General features: G+C 36.7%; 1 protein-coding gene across 1 annotated transcript in view; it reads right to left on the reverse strand.

Annotated features, from left to right (window-relative positions):
* RALGAPA2 (Ral GTPase activating protein, alpha subunit 2 (catalytic)) overlaps positions 1-26,189 on the reverse strand; it is a 144,126-nt gene that overhangs the window by 107,067 nt on the left and 10,870 nt on the right. Inside the window, exons 2-7 of the mRNA XM_009886048.1 lie at positions 17,309-17,419; positions 16,603-16,652; positions 5,675-5,732; positions 3,024-3,067; positions 1,927-2,101; positions 1,248-1,363 (exon numbers count right to left, since the gene is read on the reverse strand). Coding sequence (XP_009884350.1) covers positions 1,248-1,363; positions 1,927-2,101; positions 3,024-3,067; positions 5,675-5,732; positions 16,603-16,652; positions 17,309-17,419 — 554 coding nt within the window. The remainder of the gene's footprint in view (positions 1-1,247; positions 1,364-1,926; positions 2,102-3,023; positions 3,068-5,674; positions 5,733-16,602; positions 16,653-17,308; positions 17,420-26,189) is intronic.

Raw genomic sequence — 26,189 nt, forward strand, 5'->3', positions numbered from 1 at the left:
ATGTGAGATTTATTTATGTATTTTCTTTTAAACACATTTTATTTTAATCTGTACTAGATCTTTTTCCAAATCTCTAAAAATTGTGGAACTTGCAATGTCCTACTTTCGCAAAATACACACAGAGAGCCTGGAAACAAGACTACTGTGTTTCTGTATCATTTTATTTGTTATGTAAATAAACTGATGCATATTAAATTCTACCCCTTTGGAGACATAAAGCAAATCTACATCTTTAAGAAAATTTACGTTCTGGGTCTGAGCAATCATTCTGCACTTGCATCAGATTATTTTAATTTCATCTCTTGTCTGCAGCAAGAAGGTTACTGCCCAACTGCGCTCCCCTTTACCGAGGAACATCAATAAATGTATGTTGATGAACCTCAATGCAATTGGATTTACAGTGTAGTCAGCTTTTTTAGATCCCAAAGACATAAGAGTATAAAAAAAGAACAGTGAAAAAAAAAAAATTTAACTGAAGTGTTGTGAGACTCTGATATGTGAAACAAAGAATGCCGTGTAGGAAGTTGATAATTTCATAGAGCCACTTTTCAAAATAAAGCATTTATTCAAGATGACAAAACCTCTTCCAAATATCATTTTGGTCTTGCCTTTTGATATTTAAAAAAAATGTATCTCAAAGTATTTAATTATCTTTTATCTTTTTTTGAATATTAAGTTCTTTAGTGTTCATTGTCTATATAGTTTCCACTTCATTTAAAATGGTGCTTAATTTCTACTTTTTAAACTTATGCATTATCTTAATTTCTTTCCTGTACAGATTAATCTGATCTATTTCTAATTAAAATTTTTGATGTACATATTACTGGCATCCTTTTTAAAAAAAAGTATCTCAAAAGCCATTTCTCCTTTTTTATCTCTTTGTCCGGTGGTCCTTTACATGTCTTTTCAGCTATGTATGTGTCCAAGGGGAACAAATTGCATCTTTCCTCCATATCCATTTTCTAAACATGACCACAAGCACATAAACTAGTCGGTTATCCTGCAAATTTGGATAACATTCATTAATTCTTATCACAAGTGTGAAAAACTTATTTTCACCAAAAAAGGCACAAAGTACCACCTTTGGGATGATTTTATTTTTAAAAACAAGAACAAGAAAGTACAGAAGGCAGCTTCTTCCTGGGGAGGGGCAAAACCAGCTCCGCATAGATACAGCATAGGCCTGCTTTTCTACCACAAGTACATTTCTCCAAATATGAATAGTTAAAAACATATATCCTCCGCACCTGAATTACCATATATTTTAACAGTAGCTGAAGAAAATAGCAGGTTTGGTCTTCAGCAATTTTCTCTCCAGAGACAGCTGGCAAAAGTGGGGTTATTTCTTCTGGAAAAATCTTAGCTAAAATAAAAAGAAAGTGTTTTAAACATAGAAAACCTGAAAATCGTTAAATAAAAGATATTTTCTATAAAAAGATTAATTTGAAAATAATCATTAATACGCTACTAAGTTGCACAAAGTCTAAGTCCAGTAACTGCTTGGGCTTCCCTATTTCCCCAAGTCCTACTGCAAACAATCAAGGATGGCACCAACCTCTGATTTACTGCAGTTTGGAAGGGTTAACACAAGCAATCACGGCAGATTAACCAATATGCTGTAAATCTACACACCTCCTAATTTGGCAGTAACATGTTCATATAGCTGCATCTCAATTTAAAAAAAAAAACAAAACAACAAAGAAACAACAAAACCCAACAGTTCTGAACTCAGAATGACAAGATTTGAAGGCTATACAGCTGCAACAAATACAGTAGCTTGACAAATTCAGTACATCTCTGAATTATAAAGACAAATGTTATCATCCATGTGACATCTTCCCAACAAGAAACCCTACAGCTCCACAACGACCTCGGTGGAAGGGGGAGGCAATACACCCGCCATGGAAATTCTGTTCGCTTACTCACCATCTGGCGAATTAGTAGGACTAATGAGGTTATCTAGTGTACAGGGACCTCGCGAGGACGTAATGGGTGGAAAGCCAGGCACAAGGCATGCAAATATTAATATCTGCTCTTCTGCACAGTTAGTCTGAAGCGCTTGAAGCCAGAGAAGAAACAGTCGGATTCCTTCACATCTTATCTACAAGGGGATGATTTTGTAGAAAAATACATTAAAACAAATTTGCATGTACAGTAACACAGTTAAATAGTTAAGTAAATGCAGGACAAGTCCTTTCATCCCAGCTAAGTGCTTGTCAGTCTTTCCACCATACCAAGAGTAATCACATTATTAATTTAATCATGACCAGAGAAGGGTGGAAGGCAAGCTGTACCCAAGGCGGTGGCACTCCAAGGAGACAGCATTACCACTCCAACTGCAGAGGCCAGAAAGTTCTACTTCCAGTCCCCCGGTTCCTGGGGCCAAATGCATCTCGGCTAGTCTCAAGACTCAATCTTAAAAGGGGCTCTGAAGTACAACAGCAGTGTGACACACAACCAAACAGCTGCCAATAACTCATGCCCTACTAAGTCTGAAATCTTGGCCCCGCAAAGGTCAAAGCAAGCTACTGTCCTCAACATCACTGGGATCAGAAGATCCTCACGAAAACTGAGATACAATAAAACCATCCAAGGTAGCGTATTCAGCAAGTTTACTAAGTTTATTTATTGGGTTTTTATATTAACAAGATACAATTTTAATTTTAGCAATGCATTTAGAAGAAGAAAAATGGATTTAAAACTCTTCGGCAAACAAGAAATCAGTATGTTTAATACAGTATACTTAGTGCTAAAGAGATCTGAAAAAATTAAGTATTAAGTGAAATATATTGATAACTCTTCCAGATAACTCTACAAAGGTCATTAGAATAACAACAACTAAAGACAACAAATATTAAAATAATCGAGGATTACAATAATAAAATTTATGATTAAAAGGTGAATAAGTAAAATTACAAAACCTAAAAAATCTGAAAAACACTGCTGCTGGAAAACTGTGAAGCAAGATGCTTCATAACAATAAAAGTGAAAAGAAATATAAATACATCATCAAATAGAAATACCTTGAGAGAATTTCCAGTGTGCAAAAGTTTCTTCAGAATTGATCCTAGATTAGAAAAATCAAATAGGGACATATCAGCTACTAAGATGGTCACTTTCCATCAGAATGTTTTTTACAAAATACGACAGAAAAGGATAATTTAATGCCATTTACTACGTGGCTACGGCACTGGTGTTTAAAGAAAAAGAAAACTATGGAGTGAAAAAACCGGAAGTGAATCTAATTACAACCACCATCAGTATTATAGATTAAATATAGTGTATCTTTACAGGGAGGTACTTTGGTTTTAGTCAGATGACATTTCTCAAATTATTTTCATTAAAAGTAAGATATCTAGAAGAAATTTTGACTTACTAGATTTGGAGAAATCAAGAAGTTCAACTTGTAGGATTAATGCATTCAAATACACTAATATTGACAATAATGATAAGAAAAAGATGCTAGCAATCTATGTCTACGAAACGCAATATTAAAATTGAAAATATTTTAATTCTGGTTTTCGAAATAGCAGGCTAACTGCCCTCACCTTCAAATGTCTGACCTAAAAATCAGAGAGAGACTATACATCAAATGCTGGATGTTTTTAATCCAATCCTAAGAAAAATAACATGATGCAGCACTCAGCTGTTATTTCTCCTGGATTTGTGAATTATGTACATTCCTTAAATGTGATCCTTCCCTCAAGATCTCACTGTTTCACAGTATTAAATGGAAATTATTAACATATATAGCAAATACATATTAATGCACATGAACATTAAGCAAAAAGCAAATCACAAGGTACAGCTGTAAATAACTGCACTGCCAAATTTTTAGCTCATTTATTGGACACAGCTAAAAAATTATCTACATATGACTATTCAAGAGAAGCATAAATATAAAGAACATATTAGCTATAAAACAACTGACTAAAACCAATTTGTTCTGGAATAATTCAGATGAAATGGTAGTAAAGTGGTCAAGCAGATGTCTGCTTTTATTTTTGTCAGTGCTAACTGGAAATGTGACAACAGCCCTTTCCTTGACCTTTAACTTCCACTCATTATTTCTTCTTCAACAGCAAATTCATTGTTCTGATGAAAAACATGGTAGGTGATGAAATATTGCTGGAAACCAAACCAAACAACAACAACCAAATACTACTTAGAAGAAATACAACCCCCCCAAAGCAGCATAAAATTTACTTGAACAAACAGCAAACCAAAACGTTGCGACCACTTTGGTAGGATTCCGAAGCAGAATTTTCAAAGTAGTGATGAATCAAAGATGTTTAAGTCAGAGGAAATTATCTAGTTAAATTTCTTCATTGGATTTCAAGGTGTTTTGACTATAAAAATAAAGGTATATAACCTTTCAATATTTCTGCACCCATTTAACTCTAGCTTTATTCAATCTGGTCAAGTGAGGAGAGGAATAAACTAGGAAACTAAGGAGAAAAAAAAAAAAAAAAGCAGAGCTTTATTAACTCCAAGACTTCTCTCTGCCAGACTCCTCCTATTCCTTCCCTTGCTCCCAAAGCCAGAATATGTATAGTAAATACCGTAGGAGTGCGGGGAAAGAACGGATAGTCTCTCTGTTTGACTAAGTGAATGCCATTCATAGGTATCTTGTGTCTGTCTCGGCCAATGTCATATTCTAACAGGATGCTTGGCAAATCCTCCATTATATGAGAATCAGTGAAAGACAGCTGGGGCCAAACTTGCAGAAATACCATGTATTCCTAATTCCACTTATAAAGGCCAGTATAACTGTGGACCACTAATTAAAAGAAAAATTGTTCAGAAAGAGCTACTAAAAAGTTTATATTTTTGTCCTTAATCTCTTTCCTTCACTATCCCAGCTCTAAACCAGAAATTCCTCATTTAATTCCCACAAAGAGTGTGACAACTGAGTGTTTTACAAATATTAATGAACTAAACTGCACAGAGAATACAGGAATATCAGAGAAGAAATTAAGTTCCTGTGCACTGCAGCAGTCCCATGGTTGGCGTTTAGTTTAGGACAGCCTGTGCTCAACTACCAAACAGCCACCTATTCACAGCCTAAGTTTTACAGGTTGAATTTTTAGGAAGCGGCAAGGGTCGAGTTCAACACAGTATCTATTGTTAGGCAAAGAGCAATATTTAGTACTACAAATTTGTATGGGCATCTCATATATTATCACTTGCAAAAGACTATCATAATACAATACAATTTTACTTTGCAAAAGCCACATACAGATTCCACAAGCCTCCTCAATCTTAATTTTTGGTGTTAGTCTGTGAATACAAAGGGAGACCTAATTAGAAAAAGGTGTGTCGGTTTATAACCCAGATCATCTTGATAGCTTCTAGCACATGGAAGAGAAGACAGGAAAGAGGACCCAGATAAACCCAAGAATATAATAATTTAAAGAGCATTCATGCAAAATAAAAATGAAGCAGGCAACCAAAACCACATAAATCAAGGAACACACAGAGCTGATATAGCAAGTAAAAAGATTTTCCATATGCTTCAAGAATTTTCAGCTGCAAGTCTTGTATGCGAGTACCATTTGTGTATAGGCAATACTAAGTGATTCTGTGGTTAACAGGACTCTCAGAACCAGGGCAGTGACTACAGAAAACATTGATTTTATTTGTACTAGAATGTTTTTAAACCATTCCTTCTTACCTATACTGCGAAAATGCCATCGATAAAAAATCCTCTCAGGTAGTAGCTGCAATATTTTCTGCAGGAAACAAAACTAAATAGTCAAATTTTCCGTAATAAACTGGCTCATTCAAAGGATAGAGAGAAACTAATACACAAGACATAAATGAAATGGTAATATATACATAGAGAACACAATCAAAAGCAAATAGCTATCATAGTCAGGACTCCTGCTCATCACTTCATGCTCTTGTTACGGAGAAAGATACTTGGAATGGTCCTGAACAAATACCATGACACTGTCACGAACCACCTTCCCTTTCCCACTGCCTTGCAAAACCCTAGTATTCCAGAACGTAAACCGATTTCTAATGAAGAAGTTACAGGTTTCTAAGAAGCTCACGTTGGGTTATATTTTTCTGAAGTGTCTGGTAATGACTATCACTGGATTGATACAGTCCAGATTTTGAGCTTCTGTGGCTTAGGTCTGTCTTTTTATCAGCTAATGGGGTCTGATCTCCCAGCTAAGGCAGAGATGAACAGCGGTGCAGTTACTTTTACTGTGAGATGATTTACCTGCTTTTTCAGCTGGTGAGTGAAACCGAGCCAAATTACACAAAGCTAGACTAATTTAATTCACAGCACATGCAGTTAATAAAGCACTTATGTGGAATAATATGTAGTGGCTTGCCTCTGTAGTTTTGGACTGATCCTAACAGAGGCAGATCAAACAAAGAAAGAGGTTGTGGTCAAACCCATTCCCCCTTAGTTCTGTTGCACTACAGGGCAGTAACAAAGCAAAGCAATTTAAACATATGCTTAAGTGCTTTCCTGAATGGAGTCTTATAATCTTAGTTGTAAAGAACAGTTGGGGCTACCGAACGTTGTTCTTTGTCAGTTTAGTGGACAGTAATGCTATTAAATAATCTGGATAAAACTATTTGGGGGGCTTACTTGGATAAATATGTCTTTTAAAACTACTTCAATTTAACAGGCTCCAAGGCATCTTTTTTTTCCTTATTTTCTCTTTTTCAAACTATAAGTAGCACAGACTAGGGCTTGGCAAGTAGGTGTATTAGTAGCACAGGACAGCTAACTTATTGCTGCTCAGCCTCTCAAAAAAAGTGAGAGAACAAACAGTTTCACGTAGATTTCACAGAAAAATGTGCCTGGATCTTACAACTCTTCAGCCATTGAAATATGAAATTAAGAAGATATATTTAATGAGAAACTAGTTTTCAACATCTACTTTTGGAAATAAAATTACATGATGTTACAAGTGACTAACAGTCAGAGTTCCTTCTAATTATCAAACAAAATCACTGGAACAAACTTTTGCACAACAAAGCGCCATTAAGTTTCCAGAAATACTACATGCAGGATGCAAAATGAATGACAAGTCATTTAAGCAACGGTGACCCATTTGTTGGTCTTTTGCACATAAAAGCTCACAAGAGGAAATAAAGCACCACAGCCAAGAAAGCAAGAATTGGCATTTTAGGCAATCCTTCAGAGATGGCCAACACATGAATCATTATTGCTGTTAAAAACAGTATGCTCAAGAGATGGAATAAGACAGACTTTTTTTTAATTTTTGACAACAAAGTGCTTCAGAAATTATATACAACACTCAGAATAGAGTCTTTTTGAAAATGGAACATTCCTTTCTCCATGGCAGAAGATGGAAGTCATGACAAGTTCACAGACTTAGGGAACTAGACCTCAGGTCACACAGACAGACTGGTCTTCTTTCACATCTTTACCACCTCCCCAAATAGTATTTAGCATTTCTAAAAGTTTACCTAGAATAAAAATATAAATTGGGCACATCTCTTCTACGTTCTCAGTGTATTTTGTTCCAGCGTTACTCCCACAGCTCCCTCCCCAGGACACCGTGGCAGCAGGGACTGAAGGAGCGGGCAGCTGGTGGCCAGAGGTCTAGCTCCCTGTCCATGGGCAAGAGGAACGCGCTTGGGATGAAGGATCTGACTGGCTAAAAATGAGGCCATGATTCACATTTGGGCTTTACCTGTTAGTTAAGGACCACGTTTCTGCCAACCAGATTGCAGGATCCACAGACAAAGAATTATCATTATCCATCTAAACATTAAAATACTAGCAGCCTACCACTTCTCAAAACTATTTCTGACATTAATCTTTACCTAACTTGGCACAGGGCAGAAAGGAGCTTCTGACCTAAACCATGAATACTTCAAGTCACTGCAAAAGTGGTGGCACTCTGCATGCAGAATTTGGTCTGTATCCAGGTACACGTTAGGCTGATCACACACCACATGCCCAAAGCACATGAGGAAAAGTTCCGTTAAACAAAACCTTAAGACAACCTGGCAACAAAAAAAACTGTCTGGATTCAAGTATCAGAATACACTACAGGGAGGAACCTTCATTACCTCTTTACATTTATTATGGAAAACCAGACAAAAACATATCATTTAAATCATTATAAGAAGCACAGTACATCGCTAGAGCAAAACCAATTTCCTTTTACAAGCCACACTAACAAGATACCTTCAAGCTTGTCTTTGGATGTAAATTCTCTCTCATTTGTTTCAAAACACTAACTTTTGAGAAAATATTATATTAAACTTCAAAAAAATCAAGCACAACTTCTGCATCAGAACCTTTCATTAGAAATTTGTCAGAATCTGGCAATACTCCTGGCGAAAACGCCTATGTTAGTGTATTTCAGATATTACAGTAAAATGCTTTACTGCCAAACAAAAATTATATTTAGAAAATATATGTCTACTTCACTGAATGTCTGATGTATACTTAAACACCAGGCATGGCATACTCATGTGTTAGGAATGAAAATTTGTGAAAGTAATCTGATGATGTACAAATAAATTTTCCTCAGTTGCCAAAAGAAACAGCACATATTTCCCAAGAGCTTCAGCAATGTTCTTAGAGTAACTTCACAGTTCACACATCCCAGCTGATTCAGGATCAAAAATGAATAACCACCACTTGTTAGTTGTTTCAAAACACAATAGCACATTGACGGAAGCTGGGTTTTACTACACTCTGTCTACAAGATGCAAATCACTTTAAACATTATATGGGAAAAGCCAGAGGCACAATGGCACACAGTAAAGGCAGTATCTTATACATTACACAATTTCACCTAAACTTGAACACAAAGTTCACGCCAGAAAGTGAACGATAAGGTATAAGCTGCGTAAGCTGATAAGGTGGCAAAGCTGCATAGTGAAGAACCATTTTAAAAAAGAACTTAATAACAACTTTCACATCCAAGTGGTAGTGAATTTTAGGTTGTGCCCAGAGAAAACCTGGAAAACAAATGCTGCTGCAGAGTACAACCACCACAAGGAAAAGCAAGCTTAAACTCTAAATTGCATGAAGCTGGGAGGGTTGGGGAAGAAAAGAACACGCTTACAGTATTTTTTCTTTAAAAAAAGACAGAATCAAACACCTGTGTCAGGTGACTGAATCAAAACAATGCGAGGGTTGAAATAAATAGTATGAGGAGAGAGTTCCTATCTGAGGAAAGCTTCCATGTCTTTTCATATAGCAAAAATTGAGACACTTAAGTCACTTCCCATGCCGTTCTCCTTTTCAGCATCTCAAATCCTTGGTGGGGGGAAATATATATGGATGCACTTTGAAAAAAATGCAAAAGATGCGATTAATCACCTGCATAGTACTACCAAACAAAGAAGAAAGGTCATTTTCAAAAAGCAAATTAGATTGCTACCTACTGAAAACATGAAAGCTTTGCAGCAGATGAGAATCAACATAAATAATCTAAATTCACTGTCCACATTTGCTCCTGCAATGCAAAAATAAATTGTCATGGTTAAAAGTCTACACTATTAAATAAAAACATCCGAGGTTAATTCAAAGTTACAGCTAGAATGCCTTTTAACTTGTAATTTTCCCATGTGTGGATAGAGTCCCCTGACTAAGATAGTGTTACAGCGCGACATAAGGTTGCGTAAGTCATGAACAAGCTCCAGTTGTCCTTTCAACTTAGCATTTCCAAGAACATCTTCTACACCCTCCCAACCCCTGGTGTTCTAAAAAACACATATTGCTATTCCTATAAAACAAATGATAGTTTCTTCCACTCCAGCCTAGACTTTCAGCAATACCGCTGTGAATCCAAACCGGCTATTGACATCTTGTTTCTAGTTTCACAGTACACTAATAAGAAAAATTTTAAGAAACCCCACAGTGCGAAATAATATTGCTTTTTCAGAAAACACATAGATCTATTTAATGCTTAGTGCTTTGCTGCATCTATATGGTAATCCATTATAGCACACTTGAAATAGAAATTAGGTATTACTACTGATCAACACATCAGGGTATCTGTCAGTTCTTTTAACTGATTATCCATAGTTCTTTTTCTTCTGGACTTCCTGCATGACTAGGAATAATGTTAAGTTTAAATCTTAGTTTACACAGGATGTTGCTTTTTGAAAGATATATCTCTCTCTTTTATCAAAGTAAAATAAAAAATGCCAAGGTTTGTATTTCAACAGATTCACTCTGACTTAACCAATAATGCAATTTCTTTTAAAAAGCCTTTTATTTTTGCCGACTTTGTTGGATCATATCACAATTGGTAGCTTTCTGCCTATCACTGTGTGCTGCGCTACCCTGTTGTAGAACATCAAGAAAGCTAAGGCTGTTATGAAATCTTACACTGAAGATCCCTACTGCCTGAATATTTTCCAGCTTAACTTACATGAAAGTGAGACTATCAGCGTTGTTCTGCCTTCCAGAGCTACAAGCAGCTGTTCTGTAACATGCCATGCAGAGTCCCTTATTAAACATCAACAAAAACAAATGTATTCTTGCTGAATGAACACGCTCTCAGAGGCAACGGTGGTGACAAATTCTGAATAGTGTTCATTCCGAGAGAATGGATTCTGAGAAAAACACAGCTTTTTCGCTACAACCTGTACATGATAAGGAGTTTCTATTAGTCAGCAGCAGGTGGATCTACTTTAAGCCAAGTCAAACGTAGAATAACTCTCCTGTGCCTCTACGTTCAAGTACTGTTCGGTGGTATCTCCACAAGAGTTTCAGTGTTCAACTACTAAAATATGCAGTAATTTAGAAGTTTTCCAGCTACTATTCACTGCTCTAGACAAACACAAGAGCCTGATCAAGTTAGTATGCCTGCAGCAGTTCAATCTAAATAAAGGCATTCTCCATTTATTGCATCAATAAATTATTTACCGCTACTCATTGAGGGAAAATGTCTGCCCACAGCATGCAAGACACTTACTCTTGCCCAGGGCATAACATTAAACAGTAAGATCTCTGAAGTTAAACATATGCAACTTATAGTTAGAATTTACAACAGAATGCTGTAAGAATAACACCAATGTTATTTTAAGAGCAATAATAGAGGAACCAATTAGAATTATGACAGAATAAACTGTAAATGGTTCAAAAAGTAATTTTCTATGTGTAGGAAAGAAGGGCTGTATGCAATTTTGTTGTTATAAAACAAATAAGCCATTTTTACTCTATTGAGCTTAAGAGTCAGCCAACCAAGTCTGTGTGACAGACTTGAGGTTAAACAGTGGAACTGGTGATCACAGTAGGCACAGGGAACCAACTGAAAACCTGCAACAGAACCTACAACCTGAATTTAAAGCTGCGACTCTTAATGGCAATTTGACTTCAAGTGTAAGATAATCTGCAGATGGGGAAATTAAGACACTGAGCTGTACAGACATGAGGAAAATGCAAATAGTAACAAGAAAGTTAAATAAAGGGGAAAAGTTAAATAAAAGGGATAACCCCAAGAAATGAGAAACCACAACCTGTGGCAATAAGAACTCAACAATTACTTGACTTGATTATTCCTTGTAAAGAATTTTAGAAGTACTTTTCACATTGGCCAGTTTCAATACACAATGAATTTCTGCAGAACTCAAGTTTACTCAGTTTTATTCAAAATGTAGCAAGTAATTAGGAGCAGCATCCTAAAATAAGCAAACAATCCTAAGATCCTTTTGCACATTCATAAAAAATAGCAACAGAGCACTAAAGTCTTCTAAGAAAGTTACAAATCCAAAAGTACCGAAAGTTTCACTGATGCAGGTCTTTATGAAATTGAAAATGACCTGCTAAAAATCACCACTGGCTTTGACATTTGTTTTAAACTGCTTAACCAATATATCCAATTTGCACAGTAGTCTATATAAAGCAAACCTACAATGTGGTGGAATTATTTGATATTTAAAATATCCACAGCAATCTTAATCCAGAATAAACCAAAGTTATACATTTTAAAAGTTATATTTATGTGCATTACTAGGCAATACTAAAAAAGAAGCATATATTCCTAATCTGCGTCAGCGCACAGAGCTATCTGATCACCCACCAGCAGGTGTTGCTCTGACAGAGGTAGTGTATCTACTGCATATGGTCTGTAATCAACTTTTGAAAAGGGTTCCTAACAGACTATAGCCAATTATAAACCTATACTGAATTATCATTTGCACAACAAGTAACTTGGGCACATCTGCAGTAATAAATTTAGGCTATACAGCTGCTTCTGTAATCGTTACATTCACATTCTGGTAGCTGGCCAATTCATGTGTCAATGGATTTACATCACATCTTAAACTTCTGAGTATGGGGCCATTTGTAGTTTATATTTAGATGTGCTTCTAAGGACAACAATACTTTATTTTGTAGCAGTAGCTAGTGGTTTTAATAAAGAGCTCAAAGTATGGGTGGGCAAGTTATAACAGTTTATTGATTATGACCCCTGGAAAAATGCTTAGTGTTATACAAAAGCCAAAGCAGACCATGAATTTGAGTGTGTATAATACAAATACTGCAGAGGCTATTAGCACATTTATATTTTATTTTACATCCACTTAATATTTAAATCCACCTGCTGTGTACATACTCATGATACTCAAAATCAGACCTAGGAATAATACATTAAAATTTTGCTGCTGAACTTTAAGGAAGGTCACAACAGAGAGCTCTGCCTGTTTATAACCCCAGCTAGCCTCTCCTAATTTCAGCAGGGCAAGAGGCATACAGGGGAAGGCTAGGCTTGACAGATAAAAGGGTCTAGAAGCATAATCACAGCAAGGCCAGAATGCGTTATATTAGATACCCTTCCAGAGTTATCATTCTGTAGATTCTTTAAAAAAAAAAAAAAAAAATTGTGCTTACTCTGTGTCCAGACCCAGGGACTCTCACCACTCACATTTTCACCAAGTTCATGAAACCAGAAGTTCCATACAAAACATGGATTTACGGATATCAAGAAATTACAGTATAAGCAAACCTTTTTGTACAAGCTACACATAAAAGACAGTGTACTTTTATAAATAAGGACCTGTGAAACACAAGGGCACTTTATGTTATATTAATGTGTACTGGTAAAAAACAAACAAGCAAAAAAATCCATACTGAGAAGCTTTCAGCACACGTATCATCTGTGGGAGGCGGGAATACCCAACCCATCTTCTCAGCTGTCTACTAAAATGCAGCGAGACCTGAACTATACTGACAGTATCTGAAAAACTTCAGCAACAACAGCGGCTACTGCAAGTGACTTTGGGAAGCTTTACTACATTAGAAAGAGTATCTGAAAAAATCTAAGAATAACATATTTCATACAGTGAACACGTTAAATCACTGTAATGAATTTTGTGACTGCATCAGCATAAGAGATGTGGCTGTTCTTAGCTAATAAAGCACAATTATAGAGAATGGAGAAAAATTGATCTATGTATTATATCAAAACCATCAGTCTGCTCTTATTTCATTACAGATGAAAAAAAATGCAGTGTCAGAGGAATCAGTATCTGATACTGCAAGAAAAGAACACTTTATTTTAAAAAAAAAAATCAGAGAACAGCGATATAAGAAACAATATTAGCGTGTTCTGAAAATATACTACAAATCTGGAGATAACTAAGCCTTACCAGAGGAAATGCAAATTTGTTTTTCACATCATTTTGGCCTTTTAGCTGAAACAGGGAAAAATAATACCAATAATTACAGTTGCTGTATAATTTAAGTAATATATGTTTGGAAAAAGACAAGTCCAAAGCACCTTGCTGAATATAAAATTGGATCTAAGAACTTTGTAATATTAATTGTAAAAAAAACACTTTACAAAACGAACTGTTAACCTTTCACATTACTCCCTTTCGATTAGTATTTCTTCTTTGATATGTTGTTTGATGTTACTGTTGAGTGGCCAAGCTGTGTAGCTGATGTGTAAAATTAAGACCTCCATAAGTTACAACTGAGTCAACTTAGTTTTCAGAGGATTTGTGGAAAAGGCATTTGTTACCTTTGCTTAATTTACACACTAGGTGTCACTCAAGAACAGCAGCAAAATACCCACCAAACTATACCAGAAAAGGCAAAAGTCAATTCCTTTCATAAATATTTTTATTGATTTTTAAACTGTTAACCCACAGCACCTGGATTCAGGATTTGTTAATCCTAAGTAATTACCTATTTAGCTAATTAGAAGAAAACTCTAGGAAACCTCTGGCTCATGCTGACATCAGATTAAATATGGCAAGCTTAACAATCAATTAGTCTTGTTTCCTATGGCTTAGGATATGAATGTTTAATTACTTGGCATTTACATTTTTTTCTTGTCCTGTGTTCAGACGAAGGTATTTTGGTCTGTGCATTAAAAGGCCCTCTAAGAAGCAGTTTTCCTACAATGCATTAAGTTATCAAATATTAGAGTTATAAATGGATTGCAAAGTTACTTCCAGTAGACGAACACCATGAAGCGAATTGCTCCAAATTTCACATAAATATCTTAAACGATTTCTTCTTCCTCAAAGCTGTCAATGCCTAGGCTATAATATAATCCTCCTCAATAAGGATCCAAAGCAACACTTTGTTCATATATAGCCTTTTTTTTTTCTTCTTCATAGTGTATGTTCTCCTGATGTTTTTACACAGTATTAAACGGGCAGTTATTAGCCACCCATTTTCAAGACACGGGAATGCATATTTATTCAGTTTAACTGGGTGAGTAATCATTAGCTATTTTCCATTCAATGACATAGCCACAGAAATGTAATTACTTATTCAAGACCACAGAGTAACTGTATTAATGAGCTCCCACTAAACTGCAAAGCCTTGCTCAGTAAGTGTGGTGATACCTTCTCTGCTGCGGGTGGGGAGGGAGGAGGAAGAAGAAATTTCTCCTGCCCCAAATATGGTCCTAGCAGCTACAGGAGTTCATGTTCTTTGACACTGCCTCATGCAAAATCCTAAAGCAGACTCTTTTACTAGTAGCATAAATAACAAAAAACAATTCAATTTTCAGATTTCAATCTGAAAATGTAGTCTTGTAGTTAAAGGAGCAAAGGGAGGGAAAAGAGGAAAAGGAAGATGAACTTCCTACATTATAAAAGTCAGAAGATGAGACCGGAATTTCATGCCATCATTTTCATGGCCATTTTTTGTATTACAGGCATGGTAGCCTAAACAGTGCCACTCTTATTGTCAGTATAAATATTACTCTCACTACAAAGTGTGCATTAATGCAAAAATATGAAGCCATATACTTCTGAGGTTTTTGGGTTGGGTTGGCTTTTCCAAACAAGGGAGGGATGAGAGTTGAGAACGTTTAACCTTCACTTTAACTTCAATTTCTAGAGTCCCATTGAAAGTTTGGGTTCTTTTCCTACCACCCCTACCAAAAAAAAACCCCAAAAATATAAATAAAGATAACATTTCTATGATGCAATACTCAAGTCAGAAGTTAGTAGCTGGATTAACAAAGAGAAATCACCAGAAGATGTGTGTATTTACCCTTAAGAAAGAAATCAGGCCAATTATTTACCTAATGAATTGTTAAAAAAAAAAAAACACCAAACAACTAAAGGCACCACTGATCTCTGACATCAGAGACAGGTAGAGCTTATGCTAAGACTACTGGTGTGCAGTATAAAAACTTTTTTATATGTTAGGCTTTCATCCGGTCCAGTGATACTTTCTCACATCCAAATATATTTAGGTAACAACTCTAATTAAAGAGGTCCCTTGGACAACGATCTATCACAGTCTATTCTTCTTTAAATTAAAGACATCCTAATTTGATTATGCAAAAGTTAACCAGCTAACATTTCCTGCCTAGACACTGCAAATGCTATGACTACCAGTGCTGGGAAGGATATGCTTCTGGAAGTGAAAGCTGCTCCACTGAATTAAAAAAAAAAAAAAAAAAAAGTGAAACAAATTAACAATTCATACACTCAGATCAAACTGATATGCAGTAGTTCACAGCTCTTATCCCTTCATTTTCCTTGTGCTGCAAAACCAAATGCTGCAGTTATAATAGATGCCTCCATCTGAAAGGAGTAGAGCCCAAACTCCTGCTGCGACACGTTCAAAATAAACATAACACTAAACTTCATACTGACAAAGCATCGTCATAGACAAAGCATAGCAAAGTACTTTTGTTTTGAACTAGCCTTCCATAAAATACATAAGGAAGAACTTACTTAATTTTTTAAAAAAAAAGAAAGAAAAGAAAAGAAAAAAAGACTATTTTGAAACCTTTAGCCTAACAGAAGTTATGCAACCATTCATCACTCGCTCCCAAATTCTACTGAAAAAAACAGGACATTTTCAAAGAGTTGATCCTTAGTTCCTTAGGACAGATATATTACTGTATCATTTTCAAGTCATTTTGATAAAATCTCTTAACTCTGGATATTCATTCAACCAACATTCCCATTACATAATAAAATTTTTGTTGTTATTGTGTCTGAAAACTTCATGCACACCCCAGCTCTTCTCTGCCTTTCTCCTTGTATAGTCATGGACACCTCCTGCCATTTTGATTGATACTTCGTTTCACCCCTCGTTGTAAAGGTGTAAGTAAGCATATGATGACAATGAGATTTCAAATAAAAATTAGTTTCATTGTATGGAAAACTTACTTCAAAAAGAAAGAGAATGGAGTCCAGCTCCTCCCTTTGTGATTTATTCCCTGCAAGACAGAAAACAATATTGTTTGCCATAAATATAGAGGATGAGACAGATGGTAAAAATCACACTGCTGTTATTCAACCGAAGTAAAAGATGTTGCACTTGGTATATTTGTCTCCACCTTTATCTAATATCAAAAGAGCAAGACGTTTCCAGACTTCAGTCCCTCTCTCTCTTGATTACAAATGAGGGACAACCAGAGTCCCAGATCTGCAAAGCATTGTCCTTGTGCTCATCTCCAAGCAAATGGCTATTCCTACTGACATATCTTCAACATTGAGATTTGTTCTGTGCATCTCTGACAAATGTTTCAGTTGAACAGACATCTGCTTAATTGTAGGATGAAGGACTTCAATACTTCAAAACAAGATGAGAGGATACATATATAAACACAAAAGAACTGCTTTTTTTCTGAACTGACACTTAGACATAAAAATGTATTTAGAATTCTTTCTCAGTTTCTTATGACGTTTTAGAGAGCAATTTACCATGCTCGTCTCTTCTGATATAATAAAATTAAAATAATTACTGTATGAAACTATTAACGTAATATAGATAATTGTGGACTATATAATTAGATAAGCTCTAATAGAATGCTTTTTAAAAACAGTTAGGGAAAACTGACTCAACAATTGCTGGCAAAACTGTAAAATTTACCTTTTTGTTTCAAGCTATTTTCCAGTGTTATGAAGTTTTCATAGAATATAAAATAAATTTGAGAATAGTTGTTCTCAAAAAATTGCTTCAGGTCACTTCCATCCACAATATCTGAAAAGAGGAACAAATGGAGTTATTACACAACAGCAGAAAGCTGGAAATTGTTGTCTTCCTGAAAATTCAGTATTACAGAATGACATAAATGCAATACAAAACAATCTTGGTAACCTCACTAAATACTATATACTAAGTTGTGATTCCATCCTTGCAGGTAAAATAGGGAAATTTCCATTTTGACTTAATTTATGAAAGTTTGCAGTGTGGCTTAGGTTCATTTGTTTTCCCTTAAAAAAAAGAAAAAAAAAAAGGAAAGAAAAGCAAAAAGGATTGGGCATGCCTTAGCTATCTAATCAAATGGTTTCTGTATCATTAAAACAAGCAGGTACTGTTAAAAAAAAACCAAACATCAGCGAAGACTTCTGATGCAAATTGCAAATCCAGTTCTTAAATTTATCTGAGAAGCAGATCAATTAAGAAAACGGCATATTTCCAATTCATTTTTAAAAATAATGGAAGCCCAAGCATACATCACTTCCCTAAGCCTTAACTTAGGTCTAAAATTTGAAATAAGTTTCTTTTTTAAGAAGAAAAAAAATCTAATGTGTTCTAAACCTAACACTTGCAAGATACATTTTAACTTCATCTGTTTGCTCTTTATTGTAACTGATTTGGTCAAGAAAATACAGATGATTTCCGCCAGAATTAAGAGGATAAAGGGCAAGAATTACTAACAACACATCTTCTCACTGATGTTTCACATCTCAAGAAACCCATTCATTAATCAAGACAAAGCTTATTACAACAAGACCACCCAATACTATCACACAACTACAGAAAAAAGAGTGACTTTAGCTTTGGACAATGTTTTGGGGGGCTTTTTTTTTTTTAAATTAGTACCTTTTTTTCAGTTGTAAGGCCTTGTTTGGTTGCCTGTACTATGGAAACGATTACTGGATGGAAACGCTTTTACATGATATTTGTTTCCTACAAACTGCAAGTCTTGAATTTGCAAGCTAAGTGTGATTATTTCTCTCTGTGAATGTGTTCTGTTAAATACAACTCTACGAGAAAACAAGGCTTTCATTTACAAGGATTTCATATGAAGGAATGAGGTCATTAATCAGTTGTAAGGCCTTGTTTGGTTGCCTGTACTATGGAAACGATTACTGGATGGAAACGCTTTTACATGATATTTGTTTCCTACAAACTGCAAGTCTTGAATTTGCAAGCTAAGTGTGATTATTTCTCTCTGTGAATGTGTTCTGTTAAATACAACTCTACGAGAAAACAAGGCTTTCATTTACAAGGATTTCATATGAAGGAATGAGGTCATTAAAATCTAAACAAAAAGGAAACTTTCCCTTTAAATTGTGAAAGGAGGAGAAAGGAACTGCCTAATCAAAAAAAGTAAATTCTCCTTTTCTATAAATGTGGCATTTCATTGGTGACTCATCTGTTATTCTGATGTAAGCACGCATTCTTACAGCTACATCCTTTTCCTATTGAATCCTTTTGTTCCTTATATTCCTTCGCGAGATATATAGGAAAACAATTTCTAACCTTAAAAGAGGCCAATAACAATACTCCCTTTTACTACCCTAAGAGCTGACATTCACTCAGAAAGTAAGATTTTCCTGCTATTCTGCATGCAAGTTGTCATCCGGATACCACTGCCCACTTTCAAAAAAAAATAATCCAGAACATAACAAATAAGCCACACATCTGATAATTCCATTGCTCAGTCAGAGATACAGCTTTCTGGGGCACTTCACTACCAAATTCCTTATTTTTTGCATACATTAAGAAAACACCATGTCTCCTCTTTCACCATGCACACGTTCATGGTGCTGAGCAGCGGAAAGCAGCACTGACCATGAATGCTTCACCCTGCTCCTCTGGTCACAGGAGAGGCGAGAGATGTCTTTGCCGGCTAAACCAACCTTTGGCTGGCAGGAGGACCAGCCACGCTGGTGACAACACCCTTTCCAGCAGTCGCTGTCCCCTCTAGGTCACGCCGGGTTGGAGGGAAAGTATCTCCAGACAGGCAGCGCCACAGCTGAGTCTCATGCACTCCTTTACTGCTCTCACTTTGGCTCTCCCCACAACCCAGCTTCTCCCACCCATTTCACCAAAAAGTGATCACCGCAGACAAACAGAGACTATAACAAGACAGACTGCCTCTCAAGAGGATTTACTAAAAGCTGGAAGGAAGCCTAAGACAGTAACTTGGATCACTACCATACATATGTTTAACTTGCAGCAGGATAAGGCTCAATCTTCTGTTTTTCAAATGGAAAACACCAGTGAAAGTTTCATGCACTATTTATCATTTAAGAAAATAAGACAAAATACTGACTTTTGGCAAATTACATTGACTGAAGAAGTATTTATAAGCATTCAAGGAAATTAAACAGCAAGGTTGGGATTGGATAGCAGGTATTATGTTGTATTTTTTATATTTACTCACAAATAGCTCTCAGATTACCACTGTTGAAAACAGTCACCTAGCAAATTCAAAACCCTGAGCACTAAAATCTAAGGCAAGCTGGCAAACACCATCAGCCATCAGATGCACAGCGGCTTTTCAAAAACATATATAATCTAACTCCATTCCCCAAACAAGGATAGGTGATCCATTGGCTAATGCTTCTGCTTAACGCTTTACAGAAACATACAGAAAAGAGCGAGACACTCACAAGGGTACACATGATATTTCTTCTATATAAAATATGAAACACTTGGCTCAGTAGATAACTGCAAATCACCTTACTTGCCTTACTAAAGTTTAAAAGTCAGGGAAACAAACTACTCAGGCACCATTTAATAAGAACCTGAGTTTACTGACAAGCTCTCATTACTCTTCCCCGTATAAAAATGAAATCTAGAGGGGACAATAATCATGTCTTTAGCACACCAGCTTTCCTTTTATTTTTCTGTTAACTACCAAATGTTACTGCAGTCATTTAACTAGTTAGAAATCCTCCCTTAATTTAATGAACTTCCAAAGTCACTTGGCTTTATGTTATTTACACAAAGTTTTCTCAATCCTGATGGGTTTTCTTCATCTCGAGTACCTAAAAAATTAAAGGAGATGAGGAGAAAACTTTGCAGTCATACCCTGGTTAATGATAAACTTTTATTACTAGCCTCAGCCCAGAAACAACATACAATTTTCACTTACCTTCAAAAAGGAAATACAACCAACCTCCCACCCCCCTTTTTCAGATTAGAGCTTTAAATGCTAAATAAAAGCCTAGAAAATAATTTTCCTTTATTTTTTTTTTAAAGGAATATCAGCATGGAAACACACCATTACTAAAAAACCTTCCAACTAGAACAATTTCTAAAATAATTTTAACACCTCAAATTTTACATGAAATCTAAGGAACAACAGCTGTTCTAAATTCAGCAAGAAGTTTGGAACCATTCACTTTTGAATGTCTCTAAGTGAAAATTTCTACTAAGCTTGTATTAATCTAGGTGTACAGAACTGTGCAAACCAAGACAGTGCCATAATTCAAAAATCCCACTACTGTACTTTCTTTTCTCATTTTTGATTGAGGGACTTAAATGAAAAACATGTTTTTTCTTAATTTATATTTTTTTGAAGAAAAAAGATTAAGCATTGCACTTGATAACGTAACAAATTTCGTATTTAATCTAAACTGAAGACTGTGTGTAGCCCTATCAGGTCTACCATATATTTGTCCACTGTTCAACACAGAAAAGGATAAAAGCAATGGACATAAGCGGTATCCCACATCTGTTCGCAGTAGTACTCCTAACATGTACACCAAAGCACAAAACATTGCCATTTTCCAGTTCAGGATTTAAATAACTGTCTTCAACGACATGATTGAAATACACGTAAAGTACCGTAACTCTGAAAAGAGCCCAGCTTTTACGCACACACCCAGGAGTGAAGTGCCACAGCACAGGCTCTGAAGTGCACGTTATTAATTCAAACACCAGCCCGCACCCAGGCTTCTGATGCACAATTTAGTCCATCAGTATGCTCAAAAACAAGTGTGAGCACATACATGGTCTAACAACCCACCCCAGCAAATATCAAAGTTCAGCATCAAGACAACCCACAAACCTGTAAAACAATTTGGGTTTGGTAACTGCACAAAATTGGTGCTACTATCAAAACAAGGTCATCACCCTTAAGATTATTCAGTATAGAAAATCCAGCCCCTTAATTCAACTTAATTGTTGTCACCATCTTCCAGGCAGCTCGCCACATATTCTATAGCAGCTATGGGTAAGCTCCCATTCTTTTCTTATTTCTAAGTGTAATGTGAACGGTGAGACCAACTTAAATCACCAAAGATTGTTTACAGAGACCACCTATAGACTTAACTTTTTTCCAGCCTTAAACAAAGTTCTCAGACAAATCACACTCTGAAATTAACAACGCCACAAAGAAAAGGCTCATCACCTTCATGAAACAAAAACTTAAACGATCATGTGATCCTTCACCCCATTTTATGCATGAGCAAAGAGTGACATCATCTAGATTACCGGAGAACCACAGCAGACAGTAGCTGTTTTTCCTATTGCATCACTGTTCATAAAAGATACTGTGTCATGACAAAGCAATTCTTAAAACCCAACGAAAAATTCAAGGAAAATACACTAAGCCATGCAAAGATGTTAAACTAAACACTTTGATTGCACCTGAGGAGAAAACATTGAAAGAGATGTTTCAATAAAAAAAAAAAAAAAGAATATTTTTACTCAAGAACAGCCACAGAAACTGTCTTAAAGAGCAGAAATACATCTTTATGCTAAAAAAGTCCCATAGAAACTGCACTGGGAAACAGGGTAGAGGGCTTAATTAACCAGTGTGAACGAGCCAAACCTGTAGGTCACCACCATTTCCAAAACCATTATTTTTCAAGTCTGTCCTAAAAAAAAGACCATGCTATTGACACTTCCACACACTGCATGTGGAACAAAGTTCCTACTGACTTTTCTAAAAGTTAGTACATCTTTATAGCAATAAAAAAAAATAAAGGAAATTTTCTAGTATTTACCTAACACAAGTGAATATCCATTTTAAAATAATGCTGTTATTATTCTGGTTGGCATATTGTATTGTTACACAGGTAGACTATCCCACAGAAGCAGGAACTGAGATACTAAAGGGCATTAGAGACTTGAGAGATGTTACAAGCAACACAAATTTCAAGGGAATCTTTCCTTTCAGTTTGAGTATTGGACAAATTTACACAGGGAGTTAAGGGACCTGAAGCAATCAGAAACCTGGTGTCATTGATCCTGGTACTTGCACAACCCCTTATTTATGGAAATATACATTCCTTTGCCTCATCCCTCCCGTATTATCATCTTTTCTCTGATTTTTATCCTCCTACGTCAGTAGGATCTCAGAAGACTAACTGCCATTTTATTATTTTTAAATCACAGGGATTAAACGATAAACAAAGGAAGAAAAGATGGCATCTTCTAAGGTAACATAAGAACAGGAGCAGTTATTTTGAGAACATGTGCCCCTATGGCCTGAGTGAAGCAGTTGAGGACAGGGAGTGAAATGATTGGGATGGGAGGAACAGTAAGACACACACATTCCTACCCCTGGCCAGCACAAGGAATGCCACATTTTGCGGGGGGGGGGGGAAACAAACCAAACCAAAAAAGAAACACGTAACTATTTTTGAGCCTTTATACCAAAAGTTTTGTGTTCCTTAAATACAGGAGAGGTTCTTACCATCCATTGCTTCATCTTCTGTGCAAAAACAACACACTTGCAATGATATCTATGAAGATACTATCTTCAAAAAGCCACTGCCGTATTATCTAAAATGTTTACACTGACATTCTCAAAAGCAGATATCTCAGGAACATAACCAGAGCCTGCTTTGACATAGTCCCTGCAATAAAACATACCCACGAGAAGACAGCCAGCTGTCATATCACAGTACTTCAGCCAACACGCTGCTAATATGCTACCCAGCCCTCTGGCATTGATAACAATTTTCACTTAAAACCAATGTTCAATAATAAGTTTAATCAAAAAATCGGGTCACTATCTCCAAATGTAACAGACACTTAGAAGAAAACATATTTCCTGAGAAATGACGGGTGTACTTCCCCCGCCCCTTGCCAACTGGGTAGTAAGCATCAGTACAGAAAACCACCAGACAACACTACCTTCTGTACCATCTGCTTTGGGACATAAATTAATTTTGTCATGCTAATAGGCGTATTTTTCCATTTGTTCCACCCGTCAGGTCTGTCACAGGAGCCTGACAACCTCCTCTGTACCACACAGGCACACAAAAACATAATGCTGACGTTAAGATGTGTATAACCAAGAGCCATAGCACGTCCAGTATTTCATCTCAAACTAGTCATGTCTTGGTTTCAGGCGTGTCTGAGAGGCTGGAAGTGGAACACTAACAGAAAGTTGCTATATTTCTTATTTCTTCAAGTCCATTTATTTTAGTGAGGCTGGTGGAAAAGGAAGAAATGTAAGGTCTGTGAGCTCAGACTACAGTCTCTTAGACCAATCTTTCTCAGGATAGTTTCCCAAAACATTCTAACCTCATCTCGTAAACAAATAATTTCCCAGATTTTTTTTATAATGAAATTTGACATTAATTTAATATTGTTTGTACAGCACATGAGCAGTAAGACATATACAGTTAAAAGGCATATTATAATGCAGGTAAGGTATCATCTCCTGCCTTTTCAAATTCCTGCCCTTAGGCACTTAGCTACATGGCACAGTTAATAAAGAAAAAAAAGCCCACAAAAAAAATCAACAAAACCAAGCAAACAAAGTATTTTATACACCTCCAGTACAAGAAATGTAAACTTTTTGTCTCCAGAGGGAGTTGAACACAAAACTGACCACCAGACTGCTAACTATGGAGATTTTTAACATAAACTTACAGAATAGAAGGAATTTATATCCAGAGCAGTCACATACCCTTCACTCACAGCTAACTCCAAAGCAAAGGTTCAATACTGTTCACAAAAAACATGAAGACTGCAGGTGCTGAGAGACTCTAACGTGAGCCCCTCATCTCCCACCACCAGGCACAGAGATCAGAACTGCTCTACTTGCAAGTCCAAACCACAAAGCTTAGATAACTACAGATTGGGCATGTCAAGCTGACACGTACTGTTGGTCAACAGATGAGCAAGACCTGGCTGTTTTACGAGTGTGAAACTTGTGGATTTGTCCAGCACTTCAACCACTAATCAATTACCCACAAAAATCTCTTTTTCAGATTAGCTAGTTAAATGCAGTAGATCATAGCGTAATAACATCTTTAAATCAGTGGTTACTCACACCTGTAAGAAACACATCCCCCAAAAAAATATCAGTAATATGCCCATAACAAGCTACACTATCACAGACTCTTCTACTCATACATTTTCACGCTCTCACTGAGTACAACTTTCTCAAAGGGACCATCCCAAGGGAGACTAATCACTACTCTTCTCGTAGTGCTCAGGATCATACTCAGTGCTCCCACCACAAAAGCTCCTTTCCTTGCTGCAGAACATTCAACACTTCTTCTGCATATTTTCTCCTATCAGTGGAACATCACAAGAAAAAGCTTTTAATCTCAAGCTCAATCTCGAGCACCGCCGACAAACCCACGCTGCAAACCACAGCGAGGTTCCTCAGTGCAAGTCTTTCAGCCTGGTGCACGTACCAGGTGGAGGACTGAAAGGGAGCACGTTTGCTCTGCGAGGCCTGAGCTGCTTTTTGGGCTGTAACGTGGGCTCCACGCATCCTTCACACCACCAAGAGCAAGCACGTAGGGGTCTGAGGGGAACAACATGAATGATGACCAACCAGAGAACCTCTCCTCAGCAGAAGATACAGTGCTCAACTTCTGCTCTCTCTCGATGAGCCACTAACTTCAGAGCCTCTCCTCCAGCCACTTCTCACTGCTCGTAAGACGTCTTTGAGGCTCCTACATACCTGCCAAACTTGACTGAAACGGTAGAGTTAAAAACTGCTAGAGTACAGAAGAAGTACAAATCACATCATTTTTTCCTCCTTGTTTCTCAGAAGAACAATCTAAAACAAATACTAAGACTGTCACTGATTCTCCTGAACAGTGCACAAAAGCTCTTTTTAAGAGTCTTTTCCTGCTGCAGTTTGCTGACTAACAGGACATGAGGCCACCCAAATCCCTGCAAGTCATAGCTCACTGGTGAAATACCTCAACTGGTTTCAGTGTTCAGAATAAAAAGACAAGGGTTAAGGCTTCAACTGTAAGGCAACATTAGCGAAAGAGGTTCAACCTTGCCAAAGACATGGGAAGGGCACCACAAAATACCATTACGTGACTCCTCCTTTAAACTTTAAAAAATAAAAACCACCAAATTAACATTGTTGACAAGAGCAGAATTTCTATGAATGGGTCTTCTGAAGAACCCTGCAGGAAACACATTTATGTACTATTTTGTACCCAAACAACAAAGCTGCATCACAAATCCTTTGACGTGGGGCCACACAAGGTTCCAAAGCTAGAAGCAGCAAAAACACACCAGGAACTTTCTCTGACAGCTCCTGTCACTTGGAAAGGACAAGCGCTGCCACCTTCCAACAGCCATAACCGGGAGAGCTGACAGGGCTTCCCCAAAACTGCAACGCGCGCCTGGAGAAAGCTGAGGAAACCTACGGCAGAGAAAGGTATCTCCCACAAGGGTTGCCCATCGCAAGTTTTGACGGCTTCAATTTTACTTTCGTCTTGAGGAGGACAGCTCTCACCCAGCCGCCCCGAACGAAGAGCGGGAACGATGAGGGAACGGTCCGAGGCAGCGAAGCCTGCCC

Source organism: Charadrius vociferus, unplaced genomic scaffold, assembly GCF_000708025.1.
Source record: "Charadrius vociferus isolate BGI_N301 unplaced genomic scaffold, ASM70802v2 scaffold455, whole genome shotgun sequence".
NCBI classification, from domain to species: Eukaryota; Metazoa; Chordata; class Aves; order Charadriiformes; family Charadriidae; genus Charadrius; species Charadrius vociferus.